Source organism: Punica granatum, chromosome 5 (genome assembly GCF_007655135.1).
Source record: "Punica granatum isolate Tunisia-2019 chromosome 5, ASM765513v2, whole genome shotgun sequence".
NCBI classification, from domain to species: Eukaryota; Viridiplantae; Streptophyta; class Magnoliopsida; order Myrtales; family Lythraceae; genus Punica; species Punica granatum.
Genome location: NC_045131.1, coordinates 13,047,900 through 13,061,540, shown reverse-complemented (window position 1 = coordinate 13,061,540; position 13,641 = coordinate 13,047,900). Strand labels below are relative to the sequence as shown.

Here is a 13,641-nt window from a genome sequence, read left to right as displayed (position 1 = left end):
TAATCACAAACTTTCATGCACCCATTCCTCTCATCCTCCTCTCTCTCTCTCTCCATATTACTCTTCCTCTTGACCTCATTAACCAACCAAAGATGGTGTCCTTAGAGACAATTCAATCAACTTCCAGATCCATTGATCCAGCCAATGCAACCCCAAGAATCTCATTCTCAGCTGACCCCAATGAGAACAACTCCGCCGCCACCACCTTCATCTCCATTTCCCCGAAGCTAGGCGCGCTCGGGAACCGCAACAAGGCGAGATCGGAGCGGCCCGATCTCGAGAAGTCCGACTTCGAGTTCCTCTCGGCCAACCCCAGCCTGGACTCAAACATATTGACTGCGGACGAGCTCTTCTCCGAGGGGAAGCTCCTCCCCTTCTGGCAGGCCCACCACTCCGAAAACCGGCCCACGGGCATGGCCACCCTCAGGACGAGGCCAGGGCCCGATGGGGAGGAAGACGACGAGCCCGAGGAAGGACAGGGAGAGGCCCGAGATGGAGAAGGTCGGGCTGCGGGCACGCCTGCCGATAAGGACGCGCCGGGCCGGGGCGGGCCCGGGTGGTTCATGGACGACGACCCGTCCCCGCGCCCTCCCAAGTGCACTGTCCTGTGGAAGGAGCTGCTGAGGCTGAGGAACCGGCCGCTCCCACCCGACACGGCCAGCCCGAACAGTGAGAAGAAGGAAGGGGCTTCGGGTGGTGCGGGCGAGCGGGACAAGGACGCGAACAAGAGGGCGAAGAAGGGGCTGGAGAGGACGCGGTCGGGGACGCTACGGATCAGGCCGATGATCAACGTGCCGATTTGCAGTACTGTGAAGGGGACTAGTAACTATGTGCTGCCTCCTCCTCTGTTCCCGACAAAGAAGGGGAGAGTAGAGAGGTGAAAGAGTTGTGGAAGAAAAGTTGTTCACAAAAGTTCCTTAGACAAATTATGTGTTTAGATATGTTAATATCTTTTTGTCTCCAATTTTTGCATATTGTTTCCCTCCCCAACTGTGATTCAACTAAGCTCTGATGTATGGGATCTTCTCGTTCTACGGTTCTCTGCAGTTCGGTGCGGTTCTCTTGTGAAACAACTGTTCGCCGGATTAACTTTTGTTTAGAAAATCTCGATTTGTTCTCTTAAATTTCGTGTGTACTGAACTTCCGATCCATTCCAATAGCTGTTAACAACTTAAGGTGGAGGCTATCTATCTCTCCATCCGAATCCCGGAACTAGACATCTTTTGTTTCGTCCGTCTTTGTTATGTTGATGATAATGCATTTTGTTTCATGTAATTGTGAACGAGACACTCAGTGTAACTTTCCGAAGACGGAACAGTGAATATGAGAAAGTTGTCTGAAGAATCCATTCAGGGACAGCAAAAGGTAAAATCAAAGATACTTCACATTTATATGCAAATCGCAAAACTATATGTTGTCATTACACAAAAAGAGGAGGAAAGAAGAGAAATACATGACGCCCTTTTACAGAACGAATGAATGTACAACGAAATCAATTTTAGAAGCAAAGTTATAATTTAATCGGGTGATCGAGAAAGAATGAGTAGTAGTCCAAAATGCTCGCACTGCTATGCAACTCCATTGCAGGAACCAACAAAACCGCCAAGAAAATTTATCCAACTGATATTGCAGCAGTAATTTACAGCAGCTCCATCCATTTCTTTTTTATGTTTTCCTTTAATTATCGTGCAGGTGTAGAAGATGTGACGTTGTTTCCATGAAACCTGGAATTCAACGAACAATAAGCTCTGGAGATGTTCGAGAATGCACACTGAACGATGTGCTCACGTAAAGACAACAGACTTACCTGAGGTTCAGTCCAGGCTTTCCGATAAGGGCATCCGGTACTGGGCCAGCCAGATTATTGTTTTGCAAGAATCTGCAACACGAGCAGGGAAATGTCAAGACATGTGACGACGAGCGAGACAGGCAGGTTGCAGTTCTGTCGTCCATCATTTCACAGAACAGTGCATATTGATATTTATTTGATCCAGCTATTTGTTCAGTCATGCTGTCATATGATCATTCTATCCAGCAGGATGTAGAAAACTGACGGGAACTTGGGAACAGTTCAAGGAAAGATTAAGATGTAAGCATTCATTAACTTTCAAGCTTTCAATAATCTGAAGCAATTGCAAAGTGAACGGAGTGAAGTAATGGACGGCAATGAAACAAGTGAAGGAGAATAGAAGAAAAGCAACGAAAGAACTCACAGTTCATGCAAGCCGCTGATGGTCCCGAGGGATGATGGAATCCTTCCAGTCAGCTGATTGTCATTCAAATGCCTTCAGAGTGTAAAAGAAAAATCGGGTTACATCTTAAAAAGAAGTTGCAGCCTATGGTTCGGAGCCAGGCAGTGATAGGCATCGAATGGAACTTGTCAATGATACAAAGAGAGAACTTACACTATCTGCAGTCCCTTCAATGAACTGAGATCAGGAATGGTACCCGATAGATGGTTGTTTCCAAGCGCGCTGTAAACAGAACAGAAGACTTCGAATCAAAACTTTTGTACTTCCAAAGATCATTATCATTGTGGGGTTCAATTCGGCCGACTGACTTACATGCTAGTTAATGCAGTTAAATCAGCGAGGGAATGGGATAGCGAGCCTGAAAGACCCATGCCGGTCAGGTTACTGTGGGATTGGAGAAAAATAGAGAGAAGTCAGTTGAGAAAATTACAATTTGAAGATAGATGATGAGATCATAAAGAAAGGTCTGGAAGACTCACAGAGCAACAACACGAACTCGGCGGCCTTCTGAGCAGGTAACTCCTGTCCACGAGTACTGCCGAGGCAAACAAGGATCACCGCTCCAATCTTGTGGTGGGTTTTGGAAACTGTTCTTAACTCTTTCCAGAGCAATCACTGCCAGAGAATATGTACAGAAAATGAGCAGAGAAGCAGTTTTTCGGGTCACAATGTCGACATGTTGATCAAAAGATGGCAGCGAGAACAACAGATCTAACATTGCCAGATTCTGTCGATTCGATATATCTATTCAATCGGTCTCTCGGTGCCAATCTAGCAATTGGGTAATGTTAGTTGCAGCCTGCAATAAGAGATTTTCGAGAAGCATACCATCTCTCGTGTGAGTTCTCCGTCCAAGTGGCAGCACCTGAAAAATCTCTCCAGCATTGATCAGAGGCCCGAGCCTCGAACCATCAGCGGGTGTCACTTTTAGCGTGGTAAGGCCACTCAAAGGCCACCTAGAAGCAAACACGGTGACACCAGCAGAAGTAACAGTCAAGTTTCCGTAATAGGGCACATCATTTATGGCGATATCAACGACTCTTCTCGGACTTCCATCCGATGATGATTCAAGGTCATCTGCAAGGTAAAGGGCGATGTAGTATGTTGCATTTTGAAGGGAAAATGGAGGCCACTGGAACTCCATTGGTTGGGCCGGAGGCGTTGTTAGCTGTGCCTCGAAGACCTTCAATGGAGGAAGGTTCCAGATCCCGGACACAGATGCATTTCTGTTGTACGTTTCGGTGGAATAGTTTTGCCCGAAGGAATGCCAATACCGGTCGAACTGATCATCGGGATATCTGAAGATATAGAAAATTTAGATCAGACAAAGAATGGAAGGAAGTATTTAAAAGGCAGAAACTTTCGACTTTGTGCGTCGTGCAGGCTCGGAACTATACAGCAGAACAATCAATCAAGCAACTTGAACAAGAAGAGATTCCTATTTAGACCCTGTAAGATTCACTAAGCCGATAAAGTAAGTAGTTCGTATTGGTCGCATAACAATAAATTTCGAGCCAAGAATTTGCTAGGCAGATAAATCCTTTAACGATGTATCCTGGTAAGGATTTTCTACCAAACAAGATTGAAAATCGTTAAGGAGTAATCCAACATTGATGCAATTTTGCCATTCCTACAGTCGATAAAAGATCAGATTTATATTACGACACGAACATGACATTCTAATAGATTGATGATCAGATCGAACAAATATTTGTGAGCAGAACACGAGTGATAATAGCTACCAGAATTAACAATCATACTTCTTCAGTTACAAACTAAAAAATTGCGGCTTCTTCATCAGACAAGCACAAGAGAACCATTCTCGATAATCTCTGTCATCATTAGCAACATAGGCAATCGAATTACAGGACTGCAGAACTACTTACCGGATAACCATTTGCCGGGACCCAAAAGCATCCCTCGCCACCAGACTCAGTGAGTAATTCCCGAAATCAGTCGAATTATATAAGGAATCCCCTAGCTGGATGAACTCCAAGGCTGATATGAACGGGTCGGAGTCGGTGTAAGAATTAGCCCCGATGCAGAAGCTCATGGTCTTCCCCCTAGCCGGGAAGATTCCCTCATAGTAAGAGAACATGCTCCCGGCGTAATCCTCCGTGGTGTTGACCATGCTCCACAGGGTCCCATCCACCATCTGATCGAAGACCGGCGGGACAGGCCGGCCGTGGTTGGCCCCACCGTAGAAGTAGGTTGACCTGACCATGTACTTGACCCCGCGGGTCGTGTTGACGGTGTAGCAGAACTTGCGGTGGAGATTGTTCTGGAGAGGGAACGACTGGACCGTGGAGAGGACCAGGGGCGGCAGGTGGGTCGGGAGTGCGACCGGTGCAACGATCCTCGGGGCGCCCGACGAGGTGAAGCCTGCATCCGGCAGCCATTGGCGGCCGTCGACGATGGATGCTGACGTGGCGCCACAGTCGATCAGGGTCCCTGTAAGAGAATTAATTTGTTAGATTCTCCTGTCCTAAACTTCCCTGTCAATCCCGACACACACCGGTCATCGTGATCAGACTTTTCCAAGAACCTCGACATTTAACCGAACACCCGATTAGTTGACAATCCTAACTGTAGATAATACGCGGACTGGGCAAATATCAATAAGCGAAACTTGCGCTGCAAGCGATGAGGAGGAGGATCGGGTTGTTACGAACCTTTGGGAGGTTGCGGCTGGGAGAGAGCGCCGGAGAGCAGGGACAGGAAGAAGAGGATGAGGAGGTGATGGAGAGGAGACATGGTTGAGGTGAGAAGAAGAACACAGGATTGTGATTAATTGGATTGGAATGGGCGTGAAGGTGGAGCTGCGGAGTTGAACCAGTCATGGATGGAGAGGTGGGCAAGTAAGGAATAGGATTTTTTTAATTTTTTTTTCCAGACAGAGAGAGAGAGAGAGAGAGGGTGTGTGGAGTTGGAGAGGAGGAGACGAAAGGAATAAATAAATTGATTGATGAGTGATGAATGTCCGTTGATGGAGTAAACGCGGGAAGACAAGAGACAAACGGCCGGGTCAGAGGGCGGCAGTTGGGTCGGAGTGGTTGGTTCGGTTCAGGTTGGGGGCGAAAACACCTTGACGCTTACTCAGACCTTCGTCTTAGGAATATTTTCTACTCAACATGGGACACCGTGGGAAGTAATTCTCATGAGTACGCTAAACTCGACAATGCGTAAGCTAGTATTTGGTTTTCGAGTTGGATTCGTGGTCCAACTCAACTTGATTTTGTGTAATGACTGTAAGTGCTGATAAAATATATTAAGGTGTGATAATATATATGTATGTATGTAGATATAAAAGTAAATAAGAAATTTATTATTAAAAATTGATTATAAAAATAGTTAGGAAAAAGTATAAGTGAGAAATTATTATTAAATGGAATAAAAAGAAAAATTAGTATTGATCTTATTGTTGAATATGAGAAAAAATAGAATTGAGTTGAGTAAAGTTGAGTTATTATTTAAAAACAAAAAAAACAAAACCTAATCTATCTAGATGTGAAGGCCTATCTGCAATGGTATATGTGTTCATAGTCCTATGAGATTCGTTGATGATTACCATTCGAGGGTAGAGAGACTCGGCGGGGTGAAAAATATCCCGACCGTAGAAACTTCGGAGACAAGGCTTGAGCTAACTCTCAAGACCAAATTTAATTATTAATATATATTAATAGTAATAATTTGTATAGATGAGTGGAAAGATGATTTTTTAGACCGGAGATAAAATTAATTAGAGCGAGGAGTTAGTACAGTGATACTCTTAAACATAAGATGGATTACTAGATCCTTTCTTTCTCATTTCCTAGCCTTCTTCTTATAATAGAAAGTAAAGATTAACGTTATTTCCTCCGATCGGAAGGTTGCTTAGCCATGCATATTGAAAACCACTTGGAGTGTGTTTGGATTTGGAGTTGAATTGAGTTGAGTTTTGGTTTTAATTGGTTTGTAATGATTGTATTATTGAATTATGAAAAAAAAGTGTGAAAAAGTAATAAATAGTTGAGATAATTTAATATTAAAAATTGAATTGAATGATTAAAAAAATTAAAAATTAAAAAATGTAATAATTATGTTGTTGAATTGAAAATTAGTGGAGTTGAGTTAAAAATTTTTTAAAAAACAAACACACTCTTAATTGTCAACAAAAAAGAATCAGTGTACATCGCTGGGTATCTACAAGTCAAATATGTATGTTTGAGCCTAGTTGGCCTATTAACATATAAAGATCTTTCAATAATGAATTTTTTTTTCTATTTACAAGACTCAAAATCGAGGTCTTACTTAATAAAAATATGTACCGGATCTCTTAAATCAATCCAATGATTTAAAGATTGTTAAAACTTGTACTGGACATATAAATGTAGCTTATATCAATCAGCGTTGAAACTTTAGGATGCACAGGAGATCATAGATTTAGTAAGTAATAGGAAGGATGAAATAGGTAGATATAAAAAATCCATTAATAAAAATAGAAAAGGTGTAGAACATGAGAAAGTCTCGTATGAAATAGTGGTCCAACATTGCAATGCCATAAGAAATTTGTTATTTTGATTTTTAGTATGTCAATAAAAATAGAAAAAATTTATTGTTGACAAAATTAATTCATTGTTGGTAAAAATAATATATTTTATGTGTCATGTAACATAATCCCACGTGGTACCACTATTGTATACAAGACCTTCTCGTATAACAGATGGTGCATGCTTTCTCTTGGTAACCCAAATGTATCAAGTTCGATACTTATCGTAGAACATTTTGTACCTCTTTATTAGATCCACGAGTCTACTATATAATTTTAAAAAAGTTCCATTAATAAAAATTAAATTTAAATTATCTTTAGTTTACTTTTTTATGTGAATTGAGCTCCAGCAATGCTTAACCCTTTTCTCAGGCAAATTCTTAAATAGTAGTTGGTAGAGCAATGATGAATTGGTCTACATGGTGTTCAGATATGGTAAGCTTCGAACTCGAACCTTTCCAAAAGTCAAACTACACGGTTTAAGGACATGAATTAAGAGATTTTAAATTTTATTACGACTTTAAATTCTATTATGACGAGTTAAACTCTAGTATCCTTTATTTTTCCTCAATATCTACTATAACCATAAACTTCTTACATCTCTTGGGAGACATCCGATAAATCTTTCTTATAACTGGAAGGAAAAGGGTTTGAACTACCAGTTCGTATGACTAATTGAAGAGTAACGATGTAGGAGGCAAGCATGGGCCAGGACGAGTACCCAGCCCACGATATTTGGGCTTTTGGCCCATGAAGTGAATTGTCCGATCACACCAATGTAATCAGAATTGTCGTGGGCGTTTGCATTGGATCCTCTCGATACATATATGCTCTCCAATTATATATGGAGGAAAAAATGACCCAATGACTTGAGAGTGGTCCTATTGTGTATGGGGTGGTAATTTCCCAAATTCCTCATGAGTCACATAGGATTCCATTGATCTTTTCTCAAAATTGAATCACAGAACAGCAGTCTCGAATCATTGTCTGGCTGACCTCGAAATGTTGTCACGCGAATCACGGCACGTACGTTTAGTTTGTCAAAAGCCGCCGCCGATACTTTGTACGAACCTTTTTTCTCAACAAAAAATTTAGCAATCACTCAGTTGAACAACTTGCGAATACATCTGAGATAGAAGAAGTAAATAAATAACTCATCCATTGAAATTTTTTGGAGGATGCATATCATTAATCATCACTCATCATCATCTAATTAAAAAAAAAAAGAAAGTTGATTAAAAAAGAAGATAAAAAGAGTTTGTGTCTTGGAGCTTTCTTGAACTTTACTCCAATTTCGCAAACTGCACAAGGCCAACCGCACCAGATTTTGTATCTTTTTTGTGCTTTAATGCCCTCTGCCCATGATGCATGCTACCAAAAGAAAAATGAAAAGCAGCCTCCAGCTTTTATTTATATACATACATACACATATATAATAAATTCTCTACTTTCCCGATACCGTTTTCTTTTTTTCTTTTTTTTTCCCTAGACGTGTTCCACGCGTGAAATTTAATTAAATATATTGACTATAAAGTTAATTTAAATGTATAAATAAATAAGAACATATGAATAAGATCCTGGTTCATGCTCTTATTATTATTATTATTATTATTTTGTAAACACCAATTCTTAATAGTTTACTATGACGATTAAAAATTTTGAAGGAAGAAAAGACTGAGACGGTTGCTTGTGGCGTAGAGTGGGAGAGAGTGGGCGAGTGAAAAGGAAGAAAAAGAAATGAATATTAATTCAGTAGTTCATTGTTGTATATATAATTATATCTTTCATCTAATGGAAATTTTTTGGGAGAAGGAAAGCTATCTCAATTTTTTTTCCCAATTTATTGCATAGATATACTACATAGATATGATATGTATTCGCTATGTACGGTTTTGGATAAATTTTTTATAAGGTTTGAACTTTGAAGGTATTATCTTACCATAGATTAAGCTATTTTAATATAATAACAATTTCTTATATCTTTTTGAGATTAAGACATAAATGTTAAATTGAAAAATAAAAATAAATAAAATTAGTGTAGGAAAAATTAGATATTCTGACAGGAAGGTGCTCTGGTAGATGAGAAAAGAGAGGAAGATGGAACATGGGAGAGATAATTGGAAGAGAGAAAGAGAACGTCAAAATTATAAGTTCGATAGACAGGTCCTTATGGATATAGAAATTTCATGTTAGATATTATTTAGGACCCAATTGGATTTCCAAACATCAGATTTCACGTCGAAAAAAGTGAGTAACATAGATATTAGCTTGTTTTTAAATCTTGTGATTGTAATTAATTCGGCATAATATGCTATTGGTAATTTAAGAAAATGAAAGTTACACCAAAAAAAAAACCTTCTTCCTTTATAATAATAATAGATATAGACATAAATTTAATATGGTTGGCCTGGTGGTTAAAGGGTATGACGAATAAGAAAAAGTTCCAGATTCAAATCACGTCCCAGATGCTATGTAGGAGAATACTCTCTATTGGTCCACCTGCACGGCCTATGGCCAAACTTACTTGTCCCATGGGCTTGCGGTGTGTTCACGTAGACTGTGAGATTAGTAGGGTGAAGTCTGAATATCCTCAGTATCGATAATAATAATAATATTAATAATAATAGATATGGACATACATACATATATATATATATATTCTTCATATAAGTATATAAAATTATAATTATTATTCAATAGATATTTCGGTTACAAGGGATGTGCGTAGATCTAGTATAATGAAATAAAAATCATGATAGCTATTAAAGGGGCACAAATAGTTTATACTGAGTATTGAACGTGAAATCTCTTAATAACCAAACGAAGGCGTCTACAGTCTGCATGTGCGCTAAGTCCATTTTTTTCAATCATTTAGTTATATAGGTTATATTAGACGTATACTTTGTTTAACAAAAAAATTGGGGTTTGTAACAAGATCTCTACCCAAAAAAGAAAAATAACAAAAATAGGGGTTTGTTTGTGGCGGTCCCACCCCTCGGTAGTTTGCTCCCCCCACCCCCAAAACCCAAAAAAAAAAAAAAAACTCTTGTAAGAAGCAACCCACCATCAATGCCACATATCTATATATACTTCTTTTATTTTTTAATATCATCCACTGTTGGTGGAAATTGATTTTCCATAAGCGATTCCTCTAATTGCGTCATGTGTCCTATCTAATCCCAAAGATTAATTTAACACCGTCAGTTCTCTTTTTTTTTTTTCAGTGAAAGAGGGGGGCAAAAGCCCCGTACAAGAAAATAATTACGCTACGCAAAGACAGGGTATGAAAGTCCCTACAAAGTCGCCCTCCACGAGAGTGTTAATACCAATCGGTGGAACAACAGAGAAAAAAGAGCCCAATGAGAAGCTAATTGCCCATCGAGCCATCCAGTCAGCGCATGTTGTCCATCAAGCCATCCGTTAGTTCTCATTTTGATTTCAGGATTTTTAATTAAAAATTCACAAATTACCTTACATACAACATAGAGTTTCTAATTCAATTACAACTTGTTATAGGAAACAATCTCAATCAATATGTACAAAAAATACAAAAGTAATTCCTAGAGTTTCTTGCAAGCTCATGCTCCATCTTCTTCATGTTTTAATGGATTTTGAATCCCCCAAAACTATAAGTTTTTTTTATAGAGAAAAGATAACGAAGATAGAAAGTGGTTCATTTTAATTAAATTTCCTTACTTTGAATTATATAGTCGACAATTCATGAAATAATACATCCCGTGTCTCTAATTAATTTTGTTAATCTTGTTTAAATCTTTAATTTTTTTAAAATTCGTATATTCTTCTCAGTGTAATTTAATCGATATGTTAATATCAAGACAACAAATATAAGATAATGCATGCGAAGTTTAAAATTTAATGAAAAATTATTGTTTAGGATGTATAATATAGGTATGAAAGGATGATCGGGGATATACATTAAAAAAATTCTCAGAAGGGTAGTCGTTGTGGTACTTATGATCCATTCCGATAAATGACTCTACCCAACTCTGGATCATTGTCGCTTCTTTACTAGAGTCAGCAGCATCAACAATCGCAGCATCCGCTTCAAGCATTGGTTCCTAATCAATATTAATTTCATCAATTAACTTCTCCTCTAATTAAAATTCCATGGGAAAATAATGGAGATGAAAAGATAAGCCCGTGCAAGAAACTCCAAAAATCAATATTATATATTTTTGTGCATATTGTTTTGCGATCGTTTCCTATAATAAGTTGTAATTGAATTAGAAATCTATAAATTGTATGTAAGGTAATTTGTAAAGTTTTAATTAAAAAATTTAAAATTAAATTGAGAACTAACGGTGTTAATCTTTGGGGTTAAATAAGATACATGGCGCAATTCGAGGAGCCGCTTGTGAAAAATCGGTTTCCATAGACTGTGAACAATATATAAATTTTTTTCTTTTTGGGATAATTATCTATTTATCTATAGTTCTATACAATAAAGGAAAAATTATTATTTCTTTTTGGTTTTAAAATTTTACTAAAGGAAGGACCTGCAATATGTGCGGAATAGTCAGTAATTTTAACTTGAAAACCATACATGTCCTAGCATGACGATGTTATATAAACTTTTAATATATCAATTTATATATGAAGCAGTATACTGATTTTGTAAAAGATAGACTGTCATGTCTATCCACGGTATTTTTTATTTTTTTGTCTTTTCAAATACTAGAGTTCGTGGCCGCACTATGCACGACGCTAAGCGCACTTTTCAAATTTTTTGATATTCTGCATTTTTAAGATATTAACGTAACTATTATTCATGAATATAATGAAAAAGCTCAATAATTTAATAAAAAAATTTATGAGAATAAAAAAAGTAGGTTCTCTTACGTATGATGTGAAAAGAGACTGAGATCGGATGAGGATACTGGAAAGAGAGAGAGGGATGGATAGTGAGATTGGGTGATTATTTGTTGCTTAATTACCATTATAATTCCAATTTAGCGGCCCATAATAATTGAAGTTTATGCAATAAAGGTGTTTTGAAAACTTGAAAGTGAGATGGAAATAGAATCTTTGATTTTATATGATTGTTACTAATTAATCATGTCTTTTGTTTTAATGGCTCATAAAAATATATGCATGAGAATGAATAAATTATCGGTATGAAAAAAATGAGAAGCATGTACGATACTTCTAAATTATTGAGATTTCAATTAGATACAATAAGAATAATACAATTATGAACAAGAAAATAAAATATAATATGGAGAATTGAACAAAAAGGTTTTGCACTTTTAATTTTTTGGCCACTGTTGCACGTTTAATTGAAGAACGGAGAAAAAAGAAGAAAAATAATAGGGGGAAGTGGGTACGAAAGAAAAATTAATAGTTAATTATTTTATGTGGTTTTACTATTTTAACCTCAATCTCTTTTCGTGGCTATAATAAATTTAAGTATGAATAATATCGGTATTTTTGAAAGGTTAAAGTGAAAATATGGGCCCTTCTTTTGGCTTTATATAATAGTATAAGTATATAGATACTTTCTTTAGTCAAAATATATTTAATTAAGTTTTGTTAAAGATTGATAAGATTGAAAATCTCCGGCACCCATATCAGACTTTATTTGTAAAATTTATTTTCTTACCAAATATATTTTATATCATCTACATTACAATTAGAAGAAGGCAGATAGTTTGGCAACTCCCCTTCTCCCAAAATACTGATAGGAAAATAATGTAATTAATCGAGGGCCACTAGATCATAAGAACTTAGAGGATAATTTAATCTCGTCAAAATTTTTTGATGAAAGTCACTTCAAGTTTTTGATAACTAGCAGAAACAAGGGGTGATCGGTTCTGGGTATCATTTTTTTCACAATACTCGGACATTACCCTGTAAGAGATATGTTCAAAAATTTTAGAACCGGACCATACTTGTTGAATCCTAAAATCGTAAACTACCTGGAACTTGTATTATACCACAAGATCCGAGTACCATATGGAACCTGTAATTTTTTTTTGTTCTTATACTTAGTGCTTTCTACAAGCTCTCTCTCTCTTCTCCCATCCATGGCCGCGTCCTCTTCGCCTCTCGCTAACCCCCTTTGAACCTCCTATTTGCCCTCCTTTGACCCTCCGCCTCCGTCAGGCTATTTCCCCACCCGCGTCACTGCTTTCCCATCTCTTCTTAAAACATCGAACCCCAGATCGTTGATGCTGCGATTTTACTTCTGTATTCTTTTTTTAATTTTCTAGCCAAAGTTTGTGATTCAAAGCACAAGGGCTCCAATCGAATCCTGGTATTGTCATTCAAGGCATAGAAGGCTTTGATCAAAGACCCTGTACTGCGAATCACAGCAACAAAACTTTGATCACACCCTTGAGGGCTGCGATTTGAGGCACGGTAGACTTCGATTGAAGCCCTCGTTTGCCCGTCTCCAAGAAGGAGAAAAGAAAAATAATAGAAAAGGATGAGGGGATGAGTCGGCAATGGAGTCCAGCTGGCTTTGGCATGGGAGAGGAGTAGCCAATCGATGGCTGAAAAAAATGGAGGAGAGGGGAGGTCAGGTTCATGCGGACTGCGAAGGTAAGGATGCATGGGAGCAACGAATGCATTGGAGAAGAGAGAGTGGAGGGGATGGGGTCAATTTTGAAGAAATATAAAAAATGACGAGTGGAGTGGGGTGGAGTTTTACTCCACTATAAAATGGCATCAGTAACTTTACTTTACTTTTCTTTTCTTTTAATTAGTAACTATTAACCGGATTCGGATACCGGTTCCGGTTCCTTATATGCAGGAATTAGAACCGGAACCGATTTTCATCAGTTCCTTATTTTAATACTTAGACTCTATCTTATTTTCAATACAAGCTATCCGGACTATCTC

The 13,641-nt window shown here is 38.1% G+C and overlaps 2 protein-coding genes across 2 annotated transcripts; one reads left to right on the top strand and one right to left on the bottom strand.

Moving 5' to 3' along the window:
• Window positions 1–1,229, top strand: LOC116208541. The gene has a single exon (XM_031542032.1). It carries the CDS (start codon window positions 93–95, stop codon window positions 879–881), a length of 789 nt encoding a protein of 262 aa, XP_031397892.1. The 5' UTR covers window positions 1–92; the 3' UTR covers window positions 882–1,229.
• A 137-nt stretch (window positions 1,230–1,366) lies between these two features.
• LOC116208539 (probable LRR receptor-like serine/threonine-protein kinase At1g67720) lies at window positions 1,367–5,190 on the bottom strand. The gene is made up of 9 exons (XM_031542030.1): window positions 4,925–5,190; window positions 4,139–4,703; window positions 3,081–3,550; window positions 2,732–2,867; window positions 2,565–2,636; window positions 2,406–2,474; window positions 2,214–2,285; window positions 1,808–1,879; window positions 1,367–1,724 (listed from the first exon to the last, which is right to left on the bottom strand). The coding sequence occupies exons 1-9, from the start codon at window positions 5,004–5,006 to the stop codon at window positions 1,682–1,684; spliced, it is 1,581 nt and encodes a 526-aa protein (XP_031397890.1). The 5' UTR covers window positions 5,007–5,190; the 3' UTR covers window positions 1,367–1,681.
• Between the last annotated feature and the right edge of the window lie 8,451 nt (window positions 5,191–13,641).

Excerpts from the sequence above, each read along its gene's own strand:
- LOC116208541 (XM_031542032.1), top strand. The coding sequence starts at position 93 with ATGGTGTCCTTAGAGACAATTCAATCAACTTCCAGATCCATTGATCCA.
- LOC116208539 (XM_031542030.1), bottom strand. The coding sequence starts at position 5,006 with ATGTCTCCTCTCCATCACCTCCTCATCCTCTTCTTCCTGTCCCTGCTC. Across the intron at positions 2,475-2,564 it reads TTAACTGCATTAACTAGCAT|CGCGCTTGGAAACAACCATC; the intron begins GTAAGTCAGTCG and ends TTCTGTTTACAG. Across the intron at positions 1,725-1,807 it reads AAGCCTGGACTGAACCTCAG|GTTTCATGGAAACAACGTCA; the intron begins GTAAGTCTGTTG and ends GTTGAATTCCAG.